Source organism: Zingiber officinale, chromosome 8B (assembly GCF_018446385.1).
Source record: "Zingiber officinale cultivar Zhangliang chromosome 8B, Zo_v1.1, whole genome shotgun sequence".
Classification (NCBI taxonomy): Eukaryota; Viridiplantae; Streptophyta; class Magnoliopsida; order Zingiberales; family Zingiberaceae; genus Zingiber; species Zingiber officinale.
Genome location: NC_056001.1, coordinates 66,762,836 through 66,781,618, shown reverse-complemented (window position 1 = coordinate 66,781,618; position 18,783 = coordinate 66,762,836). Strand labels below are relative to the sequence as shown.

Sequence of the window (18,783 nt, the reverse complement as noted above, 5' to 3'; positions counted from 1 at the left end):
GCATTTTTAAAAGTTGTTAAATTTAGGAGGTAATTTTGTTAATTACTCCAATTTTTTATAAAGGACAGGGCAGGGAGGTTTTGTCATGGACAATTCCTCTCTAGTTGTTTTGGACATCTCCAAAAAATTTGCTTGTCAAGATGCAATAACTATACGTTTGAAATTTTTAGGCGACGAGAAAAAAGAAAGAAGACATCCATGAGATAATTTTCTTCGAAGCATTTAGACCGTCTTCTGGATTGCAATTTCACATATTGAATTAATTTATTTGCAAAATTTGACAATATTTTACATGTTCCATCGCATACAAAATACAAGAGTCGGTAAATTAAGAACATATCATTGGAGTTTATCTTCCAAGAACTGTGGATGTTTCCCTCTCTTCAGTAAATCAAGCAGAAGCGACATGTTTGATCTGGTACCATCAATTTCCCATAAGATCAAATGCCTGACATCCTCAAAAGCCCTTGAAGAAAATAAAACGTACATGACGAGAGAACAAAAATGTACCGATCAGTTTACGATGATATTTATGCTCTATCCTAATTAAACCTGTATATCATGAAATTTGCAGTACTATTCAGGAAACTAGTCTGTGGAACTACGGCTTCTTGAAAGAAAATTGATGCTTGGAAACTTCCATGAGGTTCGAGAAGAACTTGGTGTTGCAGTACCGTCACGTTCTTCTGCAGTAGATCCATTTGGAACTTTAGGAGTGAGAAGAATATCAGACTTAGAGTCTCTTTCTTTAGTAGTGTTCACAAAGCTCTGCAAATCCTGCGAATAATAATTTCAAATAAGTAAAAAAAAGGTGATGATATTAGAGTCAGATATGCTTTTGCAAATGATAGAAGAGCTATTGCCTTCTACAGTGCTATTGCCTTCTACAGTGATCATTGATTCCATGGGAAATTAAGTGATTAATAGTTTTTGATTAAAAAAAAAGTGATTAATAGTTGATTAGCAGCTACATGCAGTTAGATTTAGATTCAGATTTCGATTTAGGAAAGGCTGGCAAATCATATAACCCATAAGAGCATGCAAACCTTTAGTCCTGAAGTTGATACAACTGTTGATGAACGTGGAACCTGAGAAGCATCAAATTATCACCATGATATTTGTTGGAGCAACAAAAGGAAGTTATAGTAATATAGGAAAATGCTTACTCTGGGATTCCCAAGAGGAGTAAATGGTGAAGCAGATGAAGACGGTGATGGTGATTCTGAAGATGACCTTGATTCTGTCGACAGCGGTGGTAAAGAGAGTGCCTGCTTTTGGGATAAGAAATGTTAGGGGGAAATCGACAATAGGTAATACCGAACAAAAAAAATGAGAAAAATAGAAAATACCCTTGCCACTACTGCAGTTTGTGGAAATTCAATTGCTCGTTTTGATGAGTCCTGGAAGACGAAGGGTGTGTTTGAATATTTAATAGACATTGATGTTTGAACTGAATTGATTAGGTAGCATGTATACAATACAAACATCCTGGCAAATGCTCCGGATAAGCCATATCCACATCAAATTTTACACTGTGAAGAGAAATTTCTTAGGTATCTAAGAATTCTACTAGCCTCCGCTTTGAGATGATACCCAAATTCAATCATAAACTTAATAGCCTATTCACTACCCAAACCCAACACAAAAGGAGCATAAACCTAAAAGGAATTCAGCCATTATTCTCTTTACCAAACCTACTTGGTGGCCACTTGAACTCAGCTTATACTATCTATACTGACAGGTATAAAATGCTTATGCATAATACTATCAATACAAAAGTTAACGGTTGGTATAGGACATCTATTTAAGGAGCCAAAGGATTCTGCTTCTATATCTCTCCCTGCTCATCAAATGTTCCTCGGTTCATATTATTATTGATACGTAAATGAACTTGCATCAAACCAGTTGATAAGCCACCAAAAAATTATGAACTACAAAATGGGGAGAGATGTGAACATAAAGAAACGTCAAGGCAAGTGAAAAGGACATAGAAATAGAAAAGGGTACACTTCATCTAAGTTGTTGCCCATTGGTTTGATTAGCACTCCAATCACCTGTACTCAGCCAGGTCTATAGTTAATCTACTTTTCTAACGTGGTATTGACCAACGAATTAAGAAAAATATCAACTTTTGAACCTTTAATATTTATCCACCTTAAACAACAATCATTTGTCAGAAGAAAGACAATTTGTCTGAGAAATGAATTATTTCTCAATCATGAAAAAATCAGCCGGCTATCTATATAGAAAGTCAAATTTAATACAGCAAATTGCTAAGGATGCCAAACTATAGAGTAACACAAAATAGTTGCACACAAATGAAAATTGGCAAATTTTGCTTGCCTGAATAAGTTCATTATTCCTGCGTTGCTCTAAGTTCCCAACAAACTGGCAAAGATGAGAGACTCCTCTTGATGTCAAATCCTAAAAAAACAATGTCTTATAATTGAACCAAACAACAATAGAATGAGATAGATGAAATTCAAAGATATTATTAATACCTGAGCTCCTTCAATTCGATCAAGCTTTGACCTCTGATGCAGAAAGAAGTCACATATCAGTATGTGATCTTACTTTAGAGTATTTGCTTAACGTAAACTTAGCTTTACAAACGAAAAATGCAAAGTAAACAGAAAGTACCAGAGTCTCAACGGCAGACTGGACAGATTCCATATCAGAAAAAACCAATCTTAAGTCTCCATGTAGTTCTGACACCTACAGATCATCACAATATACTCAGCTTATTATCTGTCAAAACTTCTGACAGATAACAAACTACAGAAATATAGTGCCACACCTCAAACTTGGTTGCCATGGCAAGCTCCTTGCACTCCTCCAAATTACTATCTACATGGTCAATCTTTGAAGACAGATGTCGCCTAGCAGCCTGCCAATCAGCAGTTTAAGTCAAAGACTAAAGTTATGCAAGAAATTTCCCAATTTAGAAACATGGGTATGCAGCAAATCTTATCAAAAGATATGTTTGTTTTCAGGTAGTAATGATTAGCTCAGTAAGACTAAATCAGGACTCAAAGAAAATCATTTCAAGAAACAAGGTTTAATCAATGGGTTGACATCGAAAAAAAATTTAGGTTTATAGTTTTTACCAATTTCAAACTTGCATTTCAATACAATAATATTAAGAGCGTATGATTATGCAAGTTAGAAAAAACCTTGCATAAACCAGATACCCTAACAGTAAGTTTATTTTTGTTGATTAAAACCTGAATCAACTTGAATCTCAAAATCACTACTTTGGGTTAAATAAATATGGGACCTTTAGCATGTTAAGGGAAAGAAAGCCATCCTCTGGATAAAGTACAGGGTACATCATTATTGCACCTCGCCATGAAGAATAATTTAGGTCCAAGCACACATTACACTGAGGCATTGGTTAAAATGTTGGATACATCCTCTTTGCAGTATTTATAATAGGCATCATGCCAAAATGACAAAAAAAAAAAGTCTAGCATTTCAACAACACAACAACAACCAAACCTTTTCCCACTAGGTGGGGTCGGCTGTATGAATCGTTTTACGTCATTGAGCTCTATCTCCTATTATATCATCATCTATATTTAAATAAATTTTATCTTGTTTTATTGTTGCTAACCAAGTCTTTTCTTGTCTTCCTCTTCCTCGTTTGATATGCATATTTATCATAGTTTCACATCGCCTAACTGGAGCATTTATTGGTCGTTTAAGCACATATCTGTACTATCTTAAACGTGTCTCTCGAAGTTTGTCCTCAATAGATGCAACTCCAACTTTCTCTCTAATGCTCTCATTTCTTATTTTGTCCATCCTCGTATGTCCACACATCCACCTTAACATCCTCATCTCTGCAACTCTCATCTTCTGCTCATGTGCTCGAGTCATAGCCCAACATTCAGCTTCATATAACATAGCAGGTCTAACTGTGGTTTTATAGAAGTTACCTTTAAGTTTAAGAGGTACTTTACGGTCATATAAAACACTCGACACTCCCCTCCATTTCACCCATCCTGTTTGTATTCAATGTAAGACATCTCTCTCAATCCCTCCATCGTTTTGCAAAAATGATCCTAAATATTTAAATCTCTCGATTCCGGACAACTCGTCCTCTCCTATCTTAACAATAGTTTCATTACTTCTAATATTGCTAAACTTAAATTCCATATATTCTGTCTTTAATCTGCTAAGCTTAAAACCCTATCCCTTCTAGTATTTCTCTCCAAGATTCTAATTTAGTATTTACTCCTTCACGTGTTTCATCTACCAAGATAATATCATCTGCAAACAATATGAATATATGCAATGAGTTCATCCATAATTAGTGTAAAAAGATTGGGACTTAGAGTTGATCCTTAATGTAACCCTATCTTTATTGAAATGCTTTAGTTACTCTGGTCGTTACATCCTCATACATATCCTTAATTAGTTCAATATATGCTACACTAACACCTCTCTTTTCAAAAATTCTCCATATAATTTCTCTTGGAACTCTATCATAAGCTTTTTCTAAGTCAATAAATATCATGTGTAGATCTTGTTTTTGCTCCCGATATTTTTCAATTAATTGTCTAAGAAGATGTATAGCTTCTATTGTCGACTTTCTAGGCATGAACCCAAATTGATTTTCTGTCACTGTGGTCTCCTTCCTTAATCTTTTTTCTATTACTTTTTCCCAAAGTTTCATAGTATGACTCATTAGTTTAACACCCTATAGTTTGCACAATTTTGTATGTCTCCCTTGTTCTTATATAAGGGAACTAGAGTACTTATCCTCCATTGATCAGGCATTTTTTTCGTTTTCAATATCATGTTAAATGTCATTCAATACCTTGTTTCCCTAAGCACTTCCATACCTCTATCGGAATATTGAAATATCGAGAAACACATGATGAAACAAGATCCAGATGATGAAACAGATGATGTATAGCATTTCAATAATATTTTTTAAAATAAATCAAGATAAATTTAAAAGGAAAAAAAACATACAGAAACAGATGATGAAACAAGATCCATCTGTTTGCCAATGAGATTGCAAGTATCAGAGAAGCCGCGCCGAGTAACAAACATGAGATCTGAAAGTTTCCATCCCTGGACGTGTACATATTACCATTTAGTTTGCAAGGTTAAGAGATAATATATTTGGGAATATACTTCAGATGGTAATAGAAAGGAACAGAATAAAGGGAGTAAAAAAATAGAAAAGCATAGCAAAAATATCCTATCCAATATTCATCTTATGAACCAGTTATTGGATTACCTTACTTTCCAGATCTAAAGCCAAATAAAAGTACATTAAATGAAATCTATGAACAAAAGTCTCTGACATCATTCAACAACTTTACACAGAAATAAACAAAAAAAAGTTAATTTACAAACCAACATCCCAGCGAAACAATAAGCGGAGATATTCTTCCCAGTTCAGTATTTAACTGTGGAATAAAAATCAACCACACATTGTCTTAGATGGAGTTTTAGATCCCTACATACTCTTAAATCTGCGTCTAATTTACTACATTTACTGCAATACAGTGACATAAACCTTAGTTTTTTTTTCAATATACTCATAATCATATATATCTAATTAACTGTTTTTCTTAGTATTAATTCATATTATAGGGCTCATGGGAACTTATACTGCTACTATACTGTTTGTATCACATAAATTTTACTCTCATACTAGAGGTTGTCTAGAGATAGAGTTGCCAAGCTCATAAATAAAAATTGAATACCGATGGAGAATAACCATTTTAGTACAGCCTATAAAGAGTCAAAATAAACACTCACATACAAGATGTGCATAATAATTCATTATATTAGCTGTGATACCAAATAAGCAATTTTATAAACTTCAATTAAACATTAATATAAAATAAGAAAGAAAAGTTGAAAATATAAATCTTCAAGATGTTGAAATCAAGTGTGCCAACCAGAATCTTCTAGTTAAGTTTCTGATTTGAAAAAATTAACATTTTACTTCGGTTTAGTAGAAAAGAAAATAGTATTAGAAACTTCAAGTAAAAATTATCAAAAACTAGGGGTGTAACCGGCTCAACTCGAGGTTTTTATGGAGCTTGAATAATAGTGTTATTGTTCTCAATATTTAGATTACATGTTCATCTAATAGATTATTACACTGATATCATTTCCTTACTTTTAAGATGTTATGAGTAATTTAAAATTATATAAATTATTATATTTTCATGTATTTGAATAAAAAATTAAGAAATAAATTTATAATTAAATTTTACACAAGTTAGAGTAAATAAATTTATTCATAAATTGTTCATGAATGCTAACAAACCAAGCTCATTAGTCTTCAAGCTTATTTATTTTATATATTCTTTTATTATTGAATGAACATAAATAAACTTTATCGAATTGAACACCAAGCTTATTTATTTCGATACCATATTGTACCGTGCCGATACGATTTTGATATATATATATATATAGCTTTGATATCCTGCACACCATGTGCACACTTTAAAAATTTTCGAGTTAAATTTTTTTTTATGCTTAATACTATAACCCAACCGCTAAATCCTAAAGGTAAAAACTTATTGGCATAACCGATATATATATATATATATATATATATATATATAGCATATCTTTATCAAAACTTCTGAAATAAAGGATTGTTAATTTAAAGTATTTCCTAAGCGTAAAAAGTATGTTAATATTCATAATTCTATATCTCAAATTGATTCTAAGATTAAAAAAACTATTATCTATAATAATTATTTAAATTAACACAAAAATCCTAATTTATATATAATAATTATATAATTTATTTATTAATTTATATAATTATAGTTTATAAATATTCATTGAACATTTGTCATAGTTTATGTTTGCTAGTAATCTAATGCAACTCTCCTCCTTTATCTGGGTTGTCATGGGCGAAGTTGTTTGGAAGGAATAAATGCTAAACTAGAATTTTAATGGGAAACACTAGAAGTGAAAGGTTTTAAACTTAAAGTAAAGTTAGAATATATAGAATTAAAGTTTAGCAATATTAGACGTAATAAGACAATTGTTAAGATAGGAGATGATGAGTTACATGGAACTGAGAGCTTTAAGTATCAAAACAATGGAGGGATAGAGAGAGATGTCTTACATTGAATATAAGCAGATTAGTTGAAATAGAGGTTCATAGTAAAGTACCTCTAAAACTTAAAGAGAAGTTCTACAAAATGGCAGTTAGATCTGCTATGTTATATGACTTTAAATGTTGGGTTATGATTCGAACACGAGCAAAAGACGAAAGTTGCAGAGACGAAGATGTTAAGGTGGATGTGTGGACATACGGGGATGGACAGAATAAGGAATGAGAGCATTAGAGAGAAAGTCAGAATTGCATCTATTGAGGAAAAACTTCAAGGCACATTTAAGATGATACGAACATGTACTTAGACGACCAATAAATACTTCAGCTATGCGATACAAAACTATGATAAATATGCACATCAAACGAGAGAGGAAGGTCAGAAAAAAAAGAAGACTTGATTAGCAATAATAAAACAAGATAAAATTTATTTAAATATAGATGATATAATAGGGATAGACACGATGGCGTAGAAAGATCCATATAGTCGATCCCGCCTAGTGGGATAAAACTTGATTGCTGTTGTATAATTATAAATTTTCTAAATATTATATATTAAATATTATATATATATATATATATATATATATATAGCTTATATTACATTTTAAAATGAAATTTATTTTTAAAAGTTATTTATGTTTAGATTTTTAAATAATTAAATTTTTAGAATTAATTATAAAATTTTAAAATTAGTATAAATTTTTAAAATTGTTTTAAATATTTTTATAAAATTTTAATCTATTTTTAATTTTAAAAAATAATTTAAAGTTTGATTTTTAAAATTATTTTAAATTATATAACTATATATTATATAAATTATCTTTTTTACTTTATTTTTTCCTATTTTTAGTAAAAAATAATAAAATTATATATTATAATTATATTAATTAAATAACAATTTATTTATTTAATTATTAATTTATATAATTTATAATTTTAATTTATATGATAATTAATTAGATAATATATATATATATATATAATATAATGATTTTAATTAAAACTTTTAATAAAATCCAACTTTTTCTCATCGATTCACGATCCATCTCTCCTCCCCTTCGCGATTTTTTCTCGCCACTGTCTAGCCTCGCTACCGCTAATCTCTCGCTGGATGCTCTAGGTCTTGATTTCTTCTTCCTTTTGTTGTGCGCACGCGACGCACGTGATGATGACGCACCGAAATTGTTGCCCTTGCTATGCCGGTGCCGGTCCCGTGTCGGAATGGTAAAAATTGTCCATCTCGGATGGCACGGCTCAAGATTTCATTCCTTGCTATAGACAGCTAACAATAATGAAATAAGTCATCTAACTCAGAATAGATAAACTAATCTGGTCAGTGTCCCCAGAAAGCAAATGAGTTCAACAGCCATGGCACCTGACATAATCAACTCCTGTATGCAGATAGTGTGGTGTTGGGAAATCCACTCTTTCAACATGAAATTTATAAGCAAATAGAAATTTATGTAAGATGAACTTCCATAAAGGCATCCTTGGAAAAGATAGCACTGCCACCAAATGAATGGAACTTATTGATGTCAAACTTTAGTTAACAATTTAATCCTTGGAGATTACCTTCCACCATATAAAGACATATCCAAGAGCTCCAACAACAATGACAGTTGTAACACCAAATCTTGCAGAACCTGCAATTTGCAAACATTTCAACTTTGAAATAACACAAAAATAAAGAGACAATAACAATAACCATCTACAGTTACTGATAAATAGTGGCAGACACTGATTATTACAGCCGATAGAATTCTGTCAAAGAACTGAAATTATCCATTTTCAACAGCCCCAACGAAAATAATTAACATCAAGTGTTAGTTGATGACTCAACCAGAAGCTAAATCACGGATTAGCTGGTTCCTACATGTCAATTTGAATGTGAAGAGGCTTAAAATTTTATACCAAAATCTGGTGAAATTAACAGAAAAGAACAAGCAAATGCCCTATATCAATATAATTAGGGAGGAAGTAAGTGAATACAGCCAATAGAATTCTGTAAAAGAACTGAAATTATTGATTTTCAACAACACCAGCAAAAACAATTAACATTCTGTTATTTAATGACTCAACCAGAACCTAAATCACGGATTAGCTAATTCCCACATGTCAATTTGAAAGTGAAGAGGTTTATAACATTATACCAATGAATCTGGTGAAATTAACAAAAAGGAATAGTCAAGAGTCCTATATCAACGTAATTAGGGAGTAAGGGAATATTATCAGGATAAATTTTTGATCTGCATAAATTTTTGATCACTTTGAAGGGGAGTCTTGGCGCAATGGTAAAGTTGTTGCTATGTGACCAAAAGGTCACGGGTTCGAATCCTGGAAACAGTCTCTTGCAAAAAGCAGGATAAGGCTGCGTACAATGGATCTTTCCCCGGGACCCCGCATGGCGGGAGCTTCGTGCACCGGGTTGCCTTTTTTTATAAATTTTTTATCACTTTCATTTTATCTCTTTTTCCATGTGGTCGTGTATATAGAAAATTTTTGAAACTGATTCAGACCCATCTTTGAAACTAATATAAAGAAAAACATAGATAAACGAAGACAATGATAGATGAAGTAACGATGTTTGGTTCACTATCTTAAATGAATTTGTTAAGCTCCTATTTGTTTACTCTTATCTATAAACTTATTCCATGACTATCATTGCTCATTTTCAAGTGGTGTAGTTGTTTGTCTCTATGGGCTGGGCGTACAAAAATATGTTTTCAAAAAACACGCAGCGGAAGAATAATAATTTCCTAAATTATTACAACATGCATCACACACATCCACAAGAACATACATGTATAGATATAATCATAGAATAAAATTTCTTTTATAATAATTACACCCGTCGAATGACGTTTAACGAAAACGGTATTAACTAGCAAGCCTCACGAGACTTGCCTCTATTCGTATCCACGCCGAGATACCTTCAAGACGACTTCACAAAGCCACAAGTCGCGTCTCCACTTCGGTACTAACCAAAGGAAGAAGATGACGCGATCCGAGAGAAGAACTCACGACTCGATTTGGTGTCCGACGACAATTGCAACCCAACAACACCAAAAGGAGTAGGTTGTTATCCAGCGGCTTTAGAGGCTACTGTCGGCGGCTTTAGAGGCTCCCGTTCAACTGAGCGGCCGGCGATGAGAAGGAGGATGGCCAGAAGGCCGGTGGCCGATTGGTGGCAACCAAGGGTGGCGGCGCCCTTGGTTTCGATGGCACAAGAGAGGGAGAGGAGAGGAATAAAACCTAAAATTAATTCTCACTATTTTTCTCTACACCTTTATCAAGGTTTGATAAGCAAGATCAAACTCGTACCTAAATCAGTCAACCCAATCTATTAGCTATAAGCTTGCTTTAAAACTAAACCAATTTGGTTTAAAACCAAACCAATTTTGGTTCATAACTAAACTAAAATGGATCCAACTCGCCTACAAGACGCATGACCCATTAATGCTTTCGGCCCAACAAATACTTTCCATATTTGCCCTTCGTCTGCTGCTCCTAAACTTAGTCTCTCTCGATCTAAGAATCCTATTCTCAAACTTATTTTACATCTTTCGGATACGTAGTGCGTGTAACTTAATAGATTCCTGGTTATGTTGGTCATTCATAATTGACCATCAATTATAAACAAATCATGAGTGACACCTAATAGTACATCATGACCTCCAATTGACGGAAAAATCACAATTAATCCTAGAACAAATTTCGAACCCTTCAGCGGCTACACTTATCAGTGCATCTGTTTCTTTCACGCATCTTATACCCTCTTGGTTCATATGTTCACTAGGCTGACTACGTCACACCTAGTCCAAGTAACAGTTTCTTGTCTTGAGGATTCAAATTACTCAAACACGAGTCCAAGAAGACCATCCTCTTGACATGTTTTGCTTTAGCCAAAGACTTACGAGTAATAAGGGCATACGTCTCCTTTACAAAAAGAGTGGTGAATCCTTTGTGGGTTAGTCAAACACCTTCGGGTATATTGACTTATACTCAATCATCTCATAACTACATCCCTTAGGAAATGTATAGCAAAGATGTCAAATTATACCAAGACGACTTGAATACCTCAAGTCTAAAGAAACTCACACTCGGGCTACAATGAGATCTTCATCGACATGTAAAGAACCACATGAAATCTCATAACAGATTACATCCAATGAATTAGTTACCCTTAACTAACATTCATATGTTAACTCTCAACATCCCAATGTTTCTAGCCAGTGAGGACTAACTGCTTAGATGCACCACGTAGCATAATATATACTAGTCTTACAGAATCGATGATGTCCAGTCTCATCAATCCATTGACTAGGGAAGATTTTAATACGTGCATAATTACACATGATGAAATATCCACTAATCATGATTCAATCACAATTTCTCTTATGTTATGCATTGTATTATAGATTTCATTAATTGAGTTTAAGATCAAATCACATACATATAAAATGTACACTCAAATAATGAATTTTATTTATCAAATAAATAATACAATATCTAAGGCGATTGCCTTAGGACACCTCTCAAACATTTTCATATTGGTAATGGTCTAGATGGCATTTCCAATTTAACAAATCCCAATTTCCTCACAAAAATTATTCCTTGTACTCTAATCATATAGAAAATAGTTGAAGTTATAACATCATGATTACATATCAATCTGACTAAGCAAATATAAGAGATCATACGGTTCAAAGTACCATGATTTCCTTTTTTTATTATTGTGTGTCTTGGAATGCTTGGCATTACATGTTCATATGCTAGTTGGATGCTTATGCAAAAGATAGACTATAGTTAAGACCAAGCTAACTAGGTGATTTTAACTTTTAAATTGGAGCAAAAGGTCAATTAGTAATAAATTGATAAATTGGATATTGTAACTACAAATCATCAGATCATTCTTCAATTTGATTCAAAACCAATACACACATGGTGGCAAAAGACGATTCGCTCGCTCCCAACGCCTCCTTCAGCCCGTCCTTAGGCTAACACGAAAGAGGTAAATCACGGGTGGCTACTAACCTTGGGCAGTTGAATAACACATAGGAGAGGGCAGGCACCCGACTACAAAACAATGTGTGTGTGTCAATCATTACAATGCAAGCCATGTCTTAGCACCTTTGCACATAAACATGACAATGTGAGCAACAAGCAAATAGCAAAAAAGTAGAATGTTCTTTGTTGCACATTACAGATGTCAACAAAAAAAAACATTTACGAGAATTATGGAATGTCAAGAACCTGATCCTCCACTAGTAACAATTGTAACTGATCTTGAGGAAGCCAAGATTTGCAACTCCTCTCTAAGAGTATTGACCTGAAAACAGATATACAATAATAAAATTCATATTATCAACAGAATCATAAATCTCCGACTAAACCAACAAAAAACTGTGGTCAGAGACACCAGCAGAAATGGCATAATAAGAATCGGATGTATCATATCACCCAACATCTACACGGTTAAACCTGAAAACAAACATCCAAACCAAATTGCCTTTTTGCCAATAAGGTTGGTTCATTTTTAGTTCAGACAAGTTTCTTAAAATTGGTTTTAAAAAAAAGAACAATTTGAACCCATTGAATTTGGTATGGTCTGAATTAAATGGACAATCCCCTATTTGAATTTGTCAGGTATTTAATCTGAAGGATAAGAGAAAAGAAGGATGCAATTAGGTGAGAAATAAAAAAAAAAGTCTGAGTAAAAGAAGAATCTGCCTTTTCATGTTCACTTAGAAGGATGAAAAAACATGTAAAATAAAGTAACTGGACTGAGAATATTAGCGGATCATGTAACTAGTCAATATTTGATAACTGATTTTTGTACATTCTTTTTCTTTTGTTCATCCATTAGGGGGAAAAGAGTTCAATGAGAAAGTATCCACCAGTTTTCTTTCACTGCCTCTTTACCATTAAGTGACAAAGGAAAATCAACCAACTAATTTCATTCATTCTCTTTCCTCTCTCTTTCTTCCTTCAATTTTCTCTCAAAATAATTTTGAAGAGTGTTAGAAAATCCAATTTAATACGTGCTCATAAACTTAGGGTAACATACATTACAAATCCTCAGTCATGATTATTCAAAGCATAACAGTAAGCCTGCCCTGTTCTAATCAACAACTTTAAGTGTAGATCCCGGTAGCACAAAAATTTGACTGTGTAAAAGAAAGAATTTGTATCACTGCCCTCACTAAAGGGAAAAGAAACACACAAGTTGGATCCAAACACGACTCTCCAAAAAACTAGCTCATTAAGCATAAATCTTAATCTAAACAAGGACTAAAAGAACTGTTTGTCTTGAGGTACCCTTAGAAGTATTTGCTAATTAAAAGAGACAATTAATAGAAGATATGATAGTGAAATAGAGCCTTACTTTTTCTTGGTTAGAATCAGAAATCATCACATGGTCTGATATATCTAAATGATACTAAACTGCAACAGGCAGATCTTAAAATTGATAGAGCTTAAAAAACTCGTAACCAAAAATGTGCAACAAGCTCCACAGTATATCAATAGTGATTACCTTGTTTTCCCTTCTAAAAATTCAGCAGCGACCTATGACCCATCCAATAGTAAGGGATACATTATCAACTATCTAATCAAAAAGATAGCCTGACCTCTTTTCCTTTTTCTGTAATTTAAAGATACAATATCATAATTGTATCTCCTTACATGATCTTTATAGTAGTTAAAAGTTCTTTGCATATATAACGCATTAGGTATGAGAGATTGACAATGATATGTGAAAATTTTCAAAGAAACTTATCTCCCTCCAGTCATGTTATCCTCTTTCTGGATATTTCATCCAACTAATTCCTCTCTAGTTTATCAAGATTTTCCTTTTTCCTTGCTTTGATACTCCAATTTTGTAGTTTGTTTCCTATTACATCAATTCAACCTTCTGCAGTTAAGAGCACAAGTGCCAACAATCAAATTGTCTTTAGTCTGCAACACCGTTCCATTTCAAGATCCATGATCATATTGCAGAAAATTTCCATGATATAGCTAAAGTTATAATTGTAAAAGCAACTAAACTATGCATCAAGGGACATGAGCACACATCTTGCAATTTGATTGGTGATGTATACTGACTCAGTATGAGTTCTTAAAGCTTGCCCCAGTGATTTCCCATTACAAATAAATGTCAAAAGAGAGTAACTACAGATTATGACAAAAAATACAATGGGGATCATCAAGCAAGCCAGTAAACAAGGAAGTTTTGGATCCCTTGACCAACAAGTGGCACCACTAACATTCCAAGTTAAGAAGCACTTGCCAAGGTGAATTTTTGGCATGTTAAAATCTCTGGTGTGTGACTATAAGAGGAATTCTTATTTTACTTGTAGCTTCCAAAGGATCAAAACCAGAAACAGCACAATGTGACATCATGGTAGTAGACAAATACCTCTACAATGTAAAGAAATTCAATATAGATATCAGGACATGAAATGACATACTAACCAATAGAAATGGCATACTAACCTGCGCTAATAGGGAATCAGTTTGTGGTTTACTAGTGGATCGAGAGTTGTCTTTATCTTGTTGTAAGTGTCTTGTCACAATCTATAGGGAAAGAAACTACAGATAGTTAGAAAAGGACCAATAGTGACAGATAATGGATAATTTGGTTTCGAGAGAGTGTGATTTTAGGTAATATACCTTGAAAGCACCAGAAAAGAGTTTTGTAACATCAGGAAATTGTCCATCCTTTGCAAGAAAAGTTCCAAGTATGCCTATGAGACAACAATTCAATTTACAATAAATAAACAAGGCATACTAATGGGTAAAAAAATTGATTACAAAATAAAAAAAATCATTCCACTCAAAATTGAGAAAAGAGCTGTAAAGCTCTAGTTTACAACATCATACATGCTTGCCGGATACATGTATCTCATAACAACAACCACGACCAAGCCTTTATTAAAAAAAAAACTGAATAAGCAAAACGCACCCAAAAAAAGTTTAAAAGATAAAGGCAGCATAGTAAGTAAACGTAATTCTAGTTTACAGGCTCAAAATACACTGGGCAACAGAAAAGAGATAAAACGAAGTAAACATGAATATGAGAATCAACTGAAAGTCAACTGATTCAGCAAATTGTGCACGAGAAATGGGAAAGGAAAATGAAGAAAAGTAGCAAGTGCAAACAAACCATATTGACCACTGATGCTGAACAAAATCAACAATCTATACTGCTTATTGTGCAACAAGACAGTGGATCACCAAGCCTAAAATAATCAATGGCATGATATATCTACCAGTTCATCCATGATCAATCCAGAATTCTAAACAAAACAAGAAAAATGCCAAGAACTTTGATACTCAAGATCTATACTCCAGTCCTGATGGGGCTTTCCAACATATAGCCTAATCCAAGTATGCACTGGAAGTAAGCGTGTATCTCAATGACTATTTATAGCAATATTTTATTGATCTATACAAACATTAAGATACAGCTTACTTATGGTCATTATCAAACACAGATCTAAACAGACGTAAAGGTATCACAATTCAATATTATTGAGCTGCATGTGGAATTTGGCTGCATAGAGGAACCATATTAGTGATATGCAATGTTGTAGGCTGTTTTGATGATCACACTTCACAGACACAGAACAACGAAACTAAAGGGAAAAAACTTGAGTTGGCCATATGGATATTGATTTAAGGAGAAAAAAAAGGATCCTCTAATAACATAAGAAGCTTACCAAGTGGAGAACTTCAAAATCTGTTTGGTGGTGAAAATGGTTTTACCCACAAGTGGGGGTATGTGCAGGCATACATTAGCCTGATCTTTAGCTAACTGATTATAACCCAATTAAATTGAAACACAATGCAATTCTCACAACATATAATCTGAAAGGTACTGTAACATGTGCAAAAGCAACTCTAGCAATCCTTTTTATAGCCCAACCTTACAGCAAAACCAGTTCACCAAAATAAACCTCTATTCCCTCCAAAAAAGAATACGTTACATTCGTCACAACAGTTGCCTCCCTATAAAAATGTTATCCGGAGAGAGCATTAAGGCCGCAGCTATCGACATGTGCACTTCTAAATTACCTATTACAAAAGAGCTGTTACTGTATCAAAATCCAATGGCGAATGAACAACGGATCAGCGAATCCAGTTTCTTCCGTGAAAACCTCTTAGGACGAAGACTATATTACAATTGGGTTGAGTTTAAAAATGCGTAGAAGATTCAAGATCGCATCCAATCCTCTAATGAAAAGCACTTAAGAACCAAGATACTGTCGTAGGAGAGAGGTCGACGGACAGGTACCTGCTCCAATGACTACGGTGAGTTTCCCGAGCGCCATGGCCGATCAAAACCCTGGTAAAACCGCAAGGGACTCTCGCACCATCTCTAGGGTTTCTAACAGAGTGCTGGCGTCGCGCTCACCTCCTGAGGCAGCAAATCCGATCCACGGATTCAAGAGTCAAGACCACTCCGAATCTCCGATGACGATTAGCGTTGGTGTTCCACAGATACCCAAATTTATAATGACAATCACGAAAATATCACTGCCCCTGACGAGCTCTGAATTAACAGGAGCCGTTGGGTTAAACGTGAAGTGTCAGATCTGCGGTCCATCGTAGGAGATCGGGCAAAAATTAGCGCCCTTTATTTCTTTTTTTAAATATCTTTTTTTATATTAAAATATAATTTAATATATTTTTTCATTCTAAAAATATCTTATTCCGGAGTTATTTTATCTGAGTAAATTACTTTAATATAAAACATCAATATTTTTTAAAAATATTTTTTTTTATCGATTTAACTATTTAAAAAAAAAAACATCGATCCTATTACAGCAATTATATTTCGAATTGATTTTCAATAAATTAAAATAATTTCGAATGACAAAATTAATGAACAATATTTTAATATAATAATACTTCATATATATAATCATTTAATTAAGTTGAGCTAATTTATTTTAACCTCTTAAATGCTATAATAACATTAAAATAAAAATATTTTAAGAATAAATATTATAAAAGTTGTTTTAATATTCTTTAAAAAAAAACATAGATGAGAGAAGATTATTTTTTTAATAAGAGAGAATAAATAGGAAATTGACTAGTTTTATTTTTACTAGTATTTCGTCTTATGTTATATAATTAACTATTAAAATTAGCAAGTATGGGCAATTTAATAAATAATTAAAATATAAATAAATTAAATTGATTATAGATCCTACAATTAGAAAACAAAATATAATTTATAAATTTTGAAAAACTTCCTTGAATATAAGGTTTGTTGATGAATTTTCCTATTTGTTATCACTATCACATATTAAAAATTTTAGACCTTTAGAATTCATAACTCTGAATACATCGACATGGATCATAACTAAAAATAGGATTTTTTTAAAGAAGTCCTACATAAGACAATAAGTGATCCTGACTTTTGTTGATTGATATTGTGTATGATACAATTAAAGGATACTATACTCGTTGGAATTTAAAAGGAAGTTTGGGATGATCAATGACATTCTTGGAATATGCAGTATGACCCGCATTCCTTCTAGTAAAAGTTTGTCATTCTAAAACATGGGTTTCGTGCCTCATCGTGATTAATCAGGTGTCATTGCATAATCCAAGAGAATGATTTATGTTCCGTAATAGCATAATTGAAGTTCCAACCACTTTGGGACAAGTTGACGGGACGTTAGGGATGAATATATTCATCTTTTTACCATCATAATTGAAGTTCCAACCTTCAATGTTAACTCGTGATTCAGTACTCCAGAACATCTTATTCTATTTAAGAATTCAGGAACATCATGTACTAGATCAATATTTTTATCCGAGTGACACGTCGAATCAAAACTTAAATACAACCTTCCCTTATAATAGTTTAGAGATACTATGTATTCATGGATTGAATAACATCAAGAGTCAGCGCCAAAATAACCTCTTCTGAAAATATGCAGTATTGCATATTGTTGCTTGAAGATAGATACATACTCTCAACTATTACTGCAATAGGATCATTGCAATCTTTCAACAAAAGTTTATCAGGAATATCAAATGTCGCATAATCGTGATTTGGTTCTCCAATTTTTCCATCTCCTAAATTAGCAATCCAATCCGAAAGTTGCTTCATTTTAGCACACTTCATCATAACCTAAATTCTGCAGTCGCATGTTTTTCGTCAATTTCAAAATTGTACAATGTCTTAGATACGAAGAATTGATAGTGGCAAGAATAATATCCTACCTACTGCCTTTAGGAATAACATGCAATATTTGTCGAAAATCGACACCGAAAACAACTATTTTGTCTCCTGATCCTGTCCGGAAACTGAGTCGGACATAGGCTGGCTACGTCGCCCTTGGTGTTGACGGAAAGTCGTGGAAGCGACTGGTTGATCTGGCACCTACTGGGGGTCCTCACGAGCAGATGACGGGGGGTGATGACGGGGACGACGACGCGAGGGCTCTGTGCACACTCAGACAAGCCGCCTCTACGTTAGAGACCAAGAACCAGAGAAAAAGTCCCCAGGTCAGGCCCTCCGATGCTCAAGTCAGGTACTTTTTTCCCAGAAACATAGTGAAAGGATGAAAAGTAAAAGACGAGAATGAAAAGACGAGTGATTGTACCTACGTAAAGACAAAGCCCCCCTTTTATATGGTTGTGGGTACTTCTGGAGTCTGACG

The 18,783-nt window shown here is 33.4% G+C and overlaps 1 protein-coding gene across 2 annotated transcripts; it reads right to left on the bottom strand.

The window, feature by feature from the left end:
• Nucleotides 1-252: 252 nt before the first annotated feature.
• On the bottom strand, nucleotides 253-16,608 carry LOC122015528. 2 transcript variants are annotated; one of them, XM_042572476.1, is made up of 15 exons: nucleotides 16,401-16,608; nucleotides 14,777-14,850; nucleotides 14,600-14,680; nucleotides 12,359-12,434; nucleotides 8,678-8,748; nucleotides 4,981-5,082; nucleotides 2,798-2,887; nucleotides 2,641-2,715; nucleotides 2,502-2,534; nucleotides 2,344-2,424; nucleotides 1,350-1,400; nucleotides 1,167-1,268; nucleotides 1,047-1,088; nucleotides 553-777; nucleotides 253-466 (listed from the first exon to the last, which is right to left on the bottom strand). In XM_042572476.1, the coding sequence occupies exons 1-14, from the start codon at nucleotides 16,435-16,437 to the stop codon at nucleotides 589-591; spliced, it is 1,104 nt and encodes a 367-aa protein (XP_042428410.1). In that variant the 5' UTR covers nucleotides 16,438-16,608; the 3' UTR covers nucleotides 253-466; nucleotides 553-588. The 2 variants fall into 2 exon arrangements, with proteins under 2 accessions (XP_042428410.1, XP_042428409.1); XM_042572475.1 differs by having other exon boundaries at nucleotides 253-777; nucleotides 16,401-16,607.
• Between the last annotated feature and the right edge of the window lie 2,175 nt (nucleotides 16,609-18,783).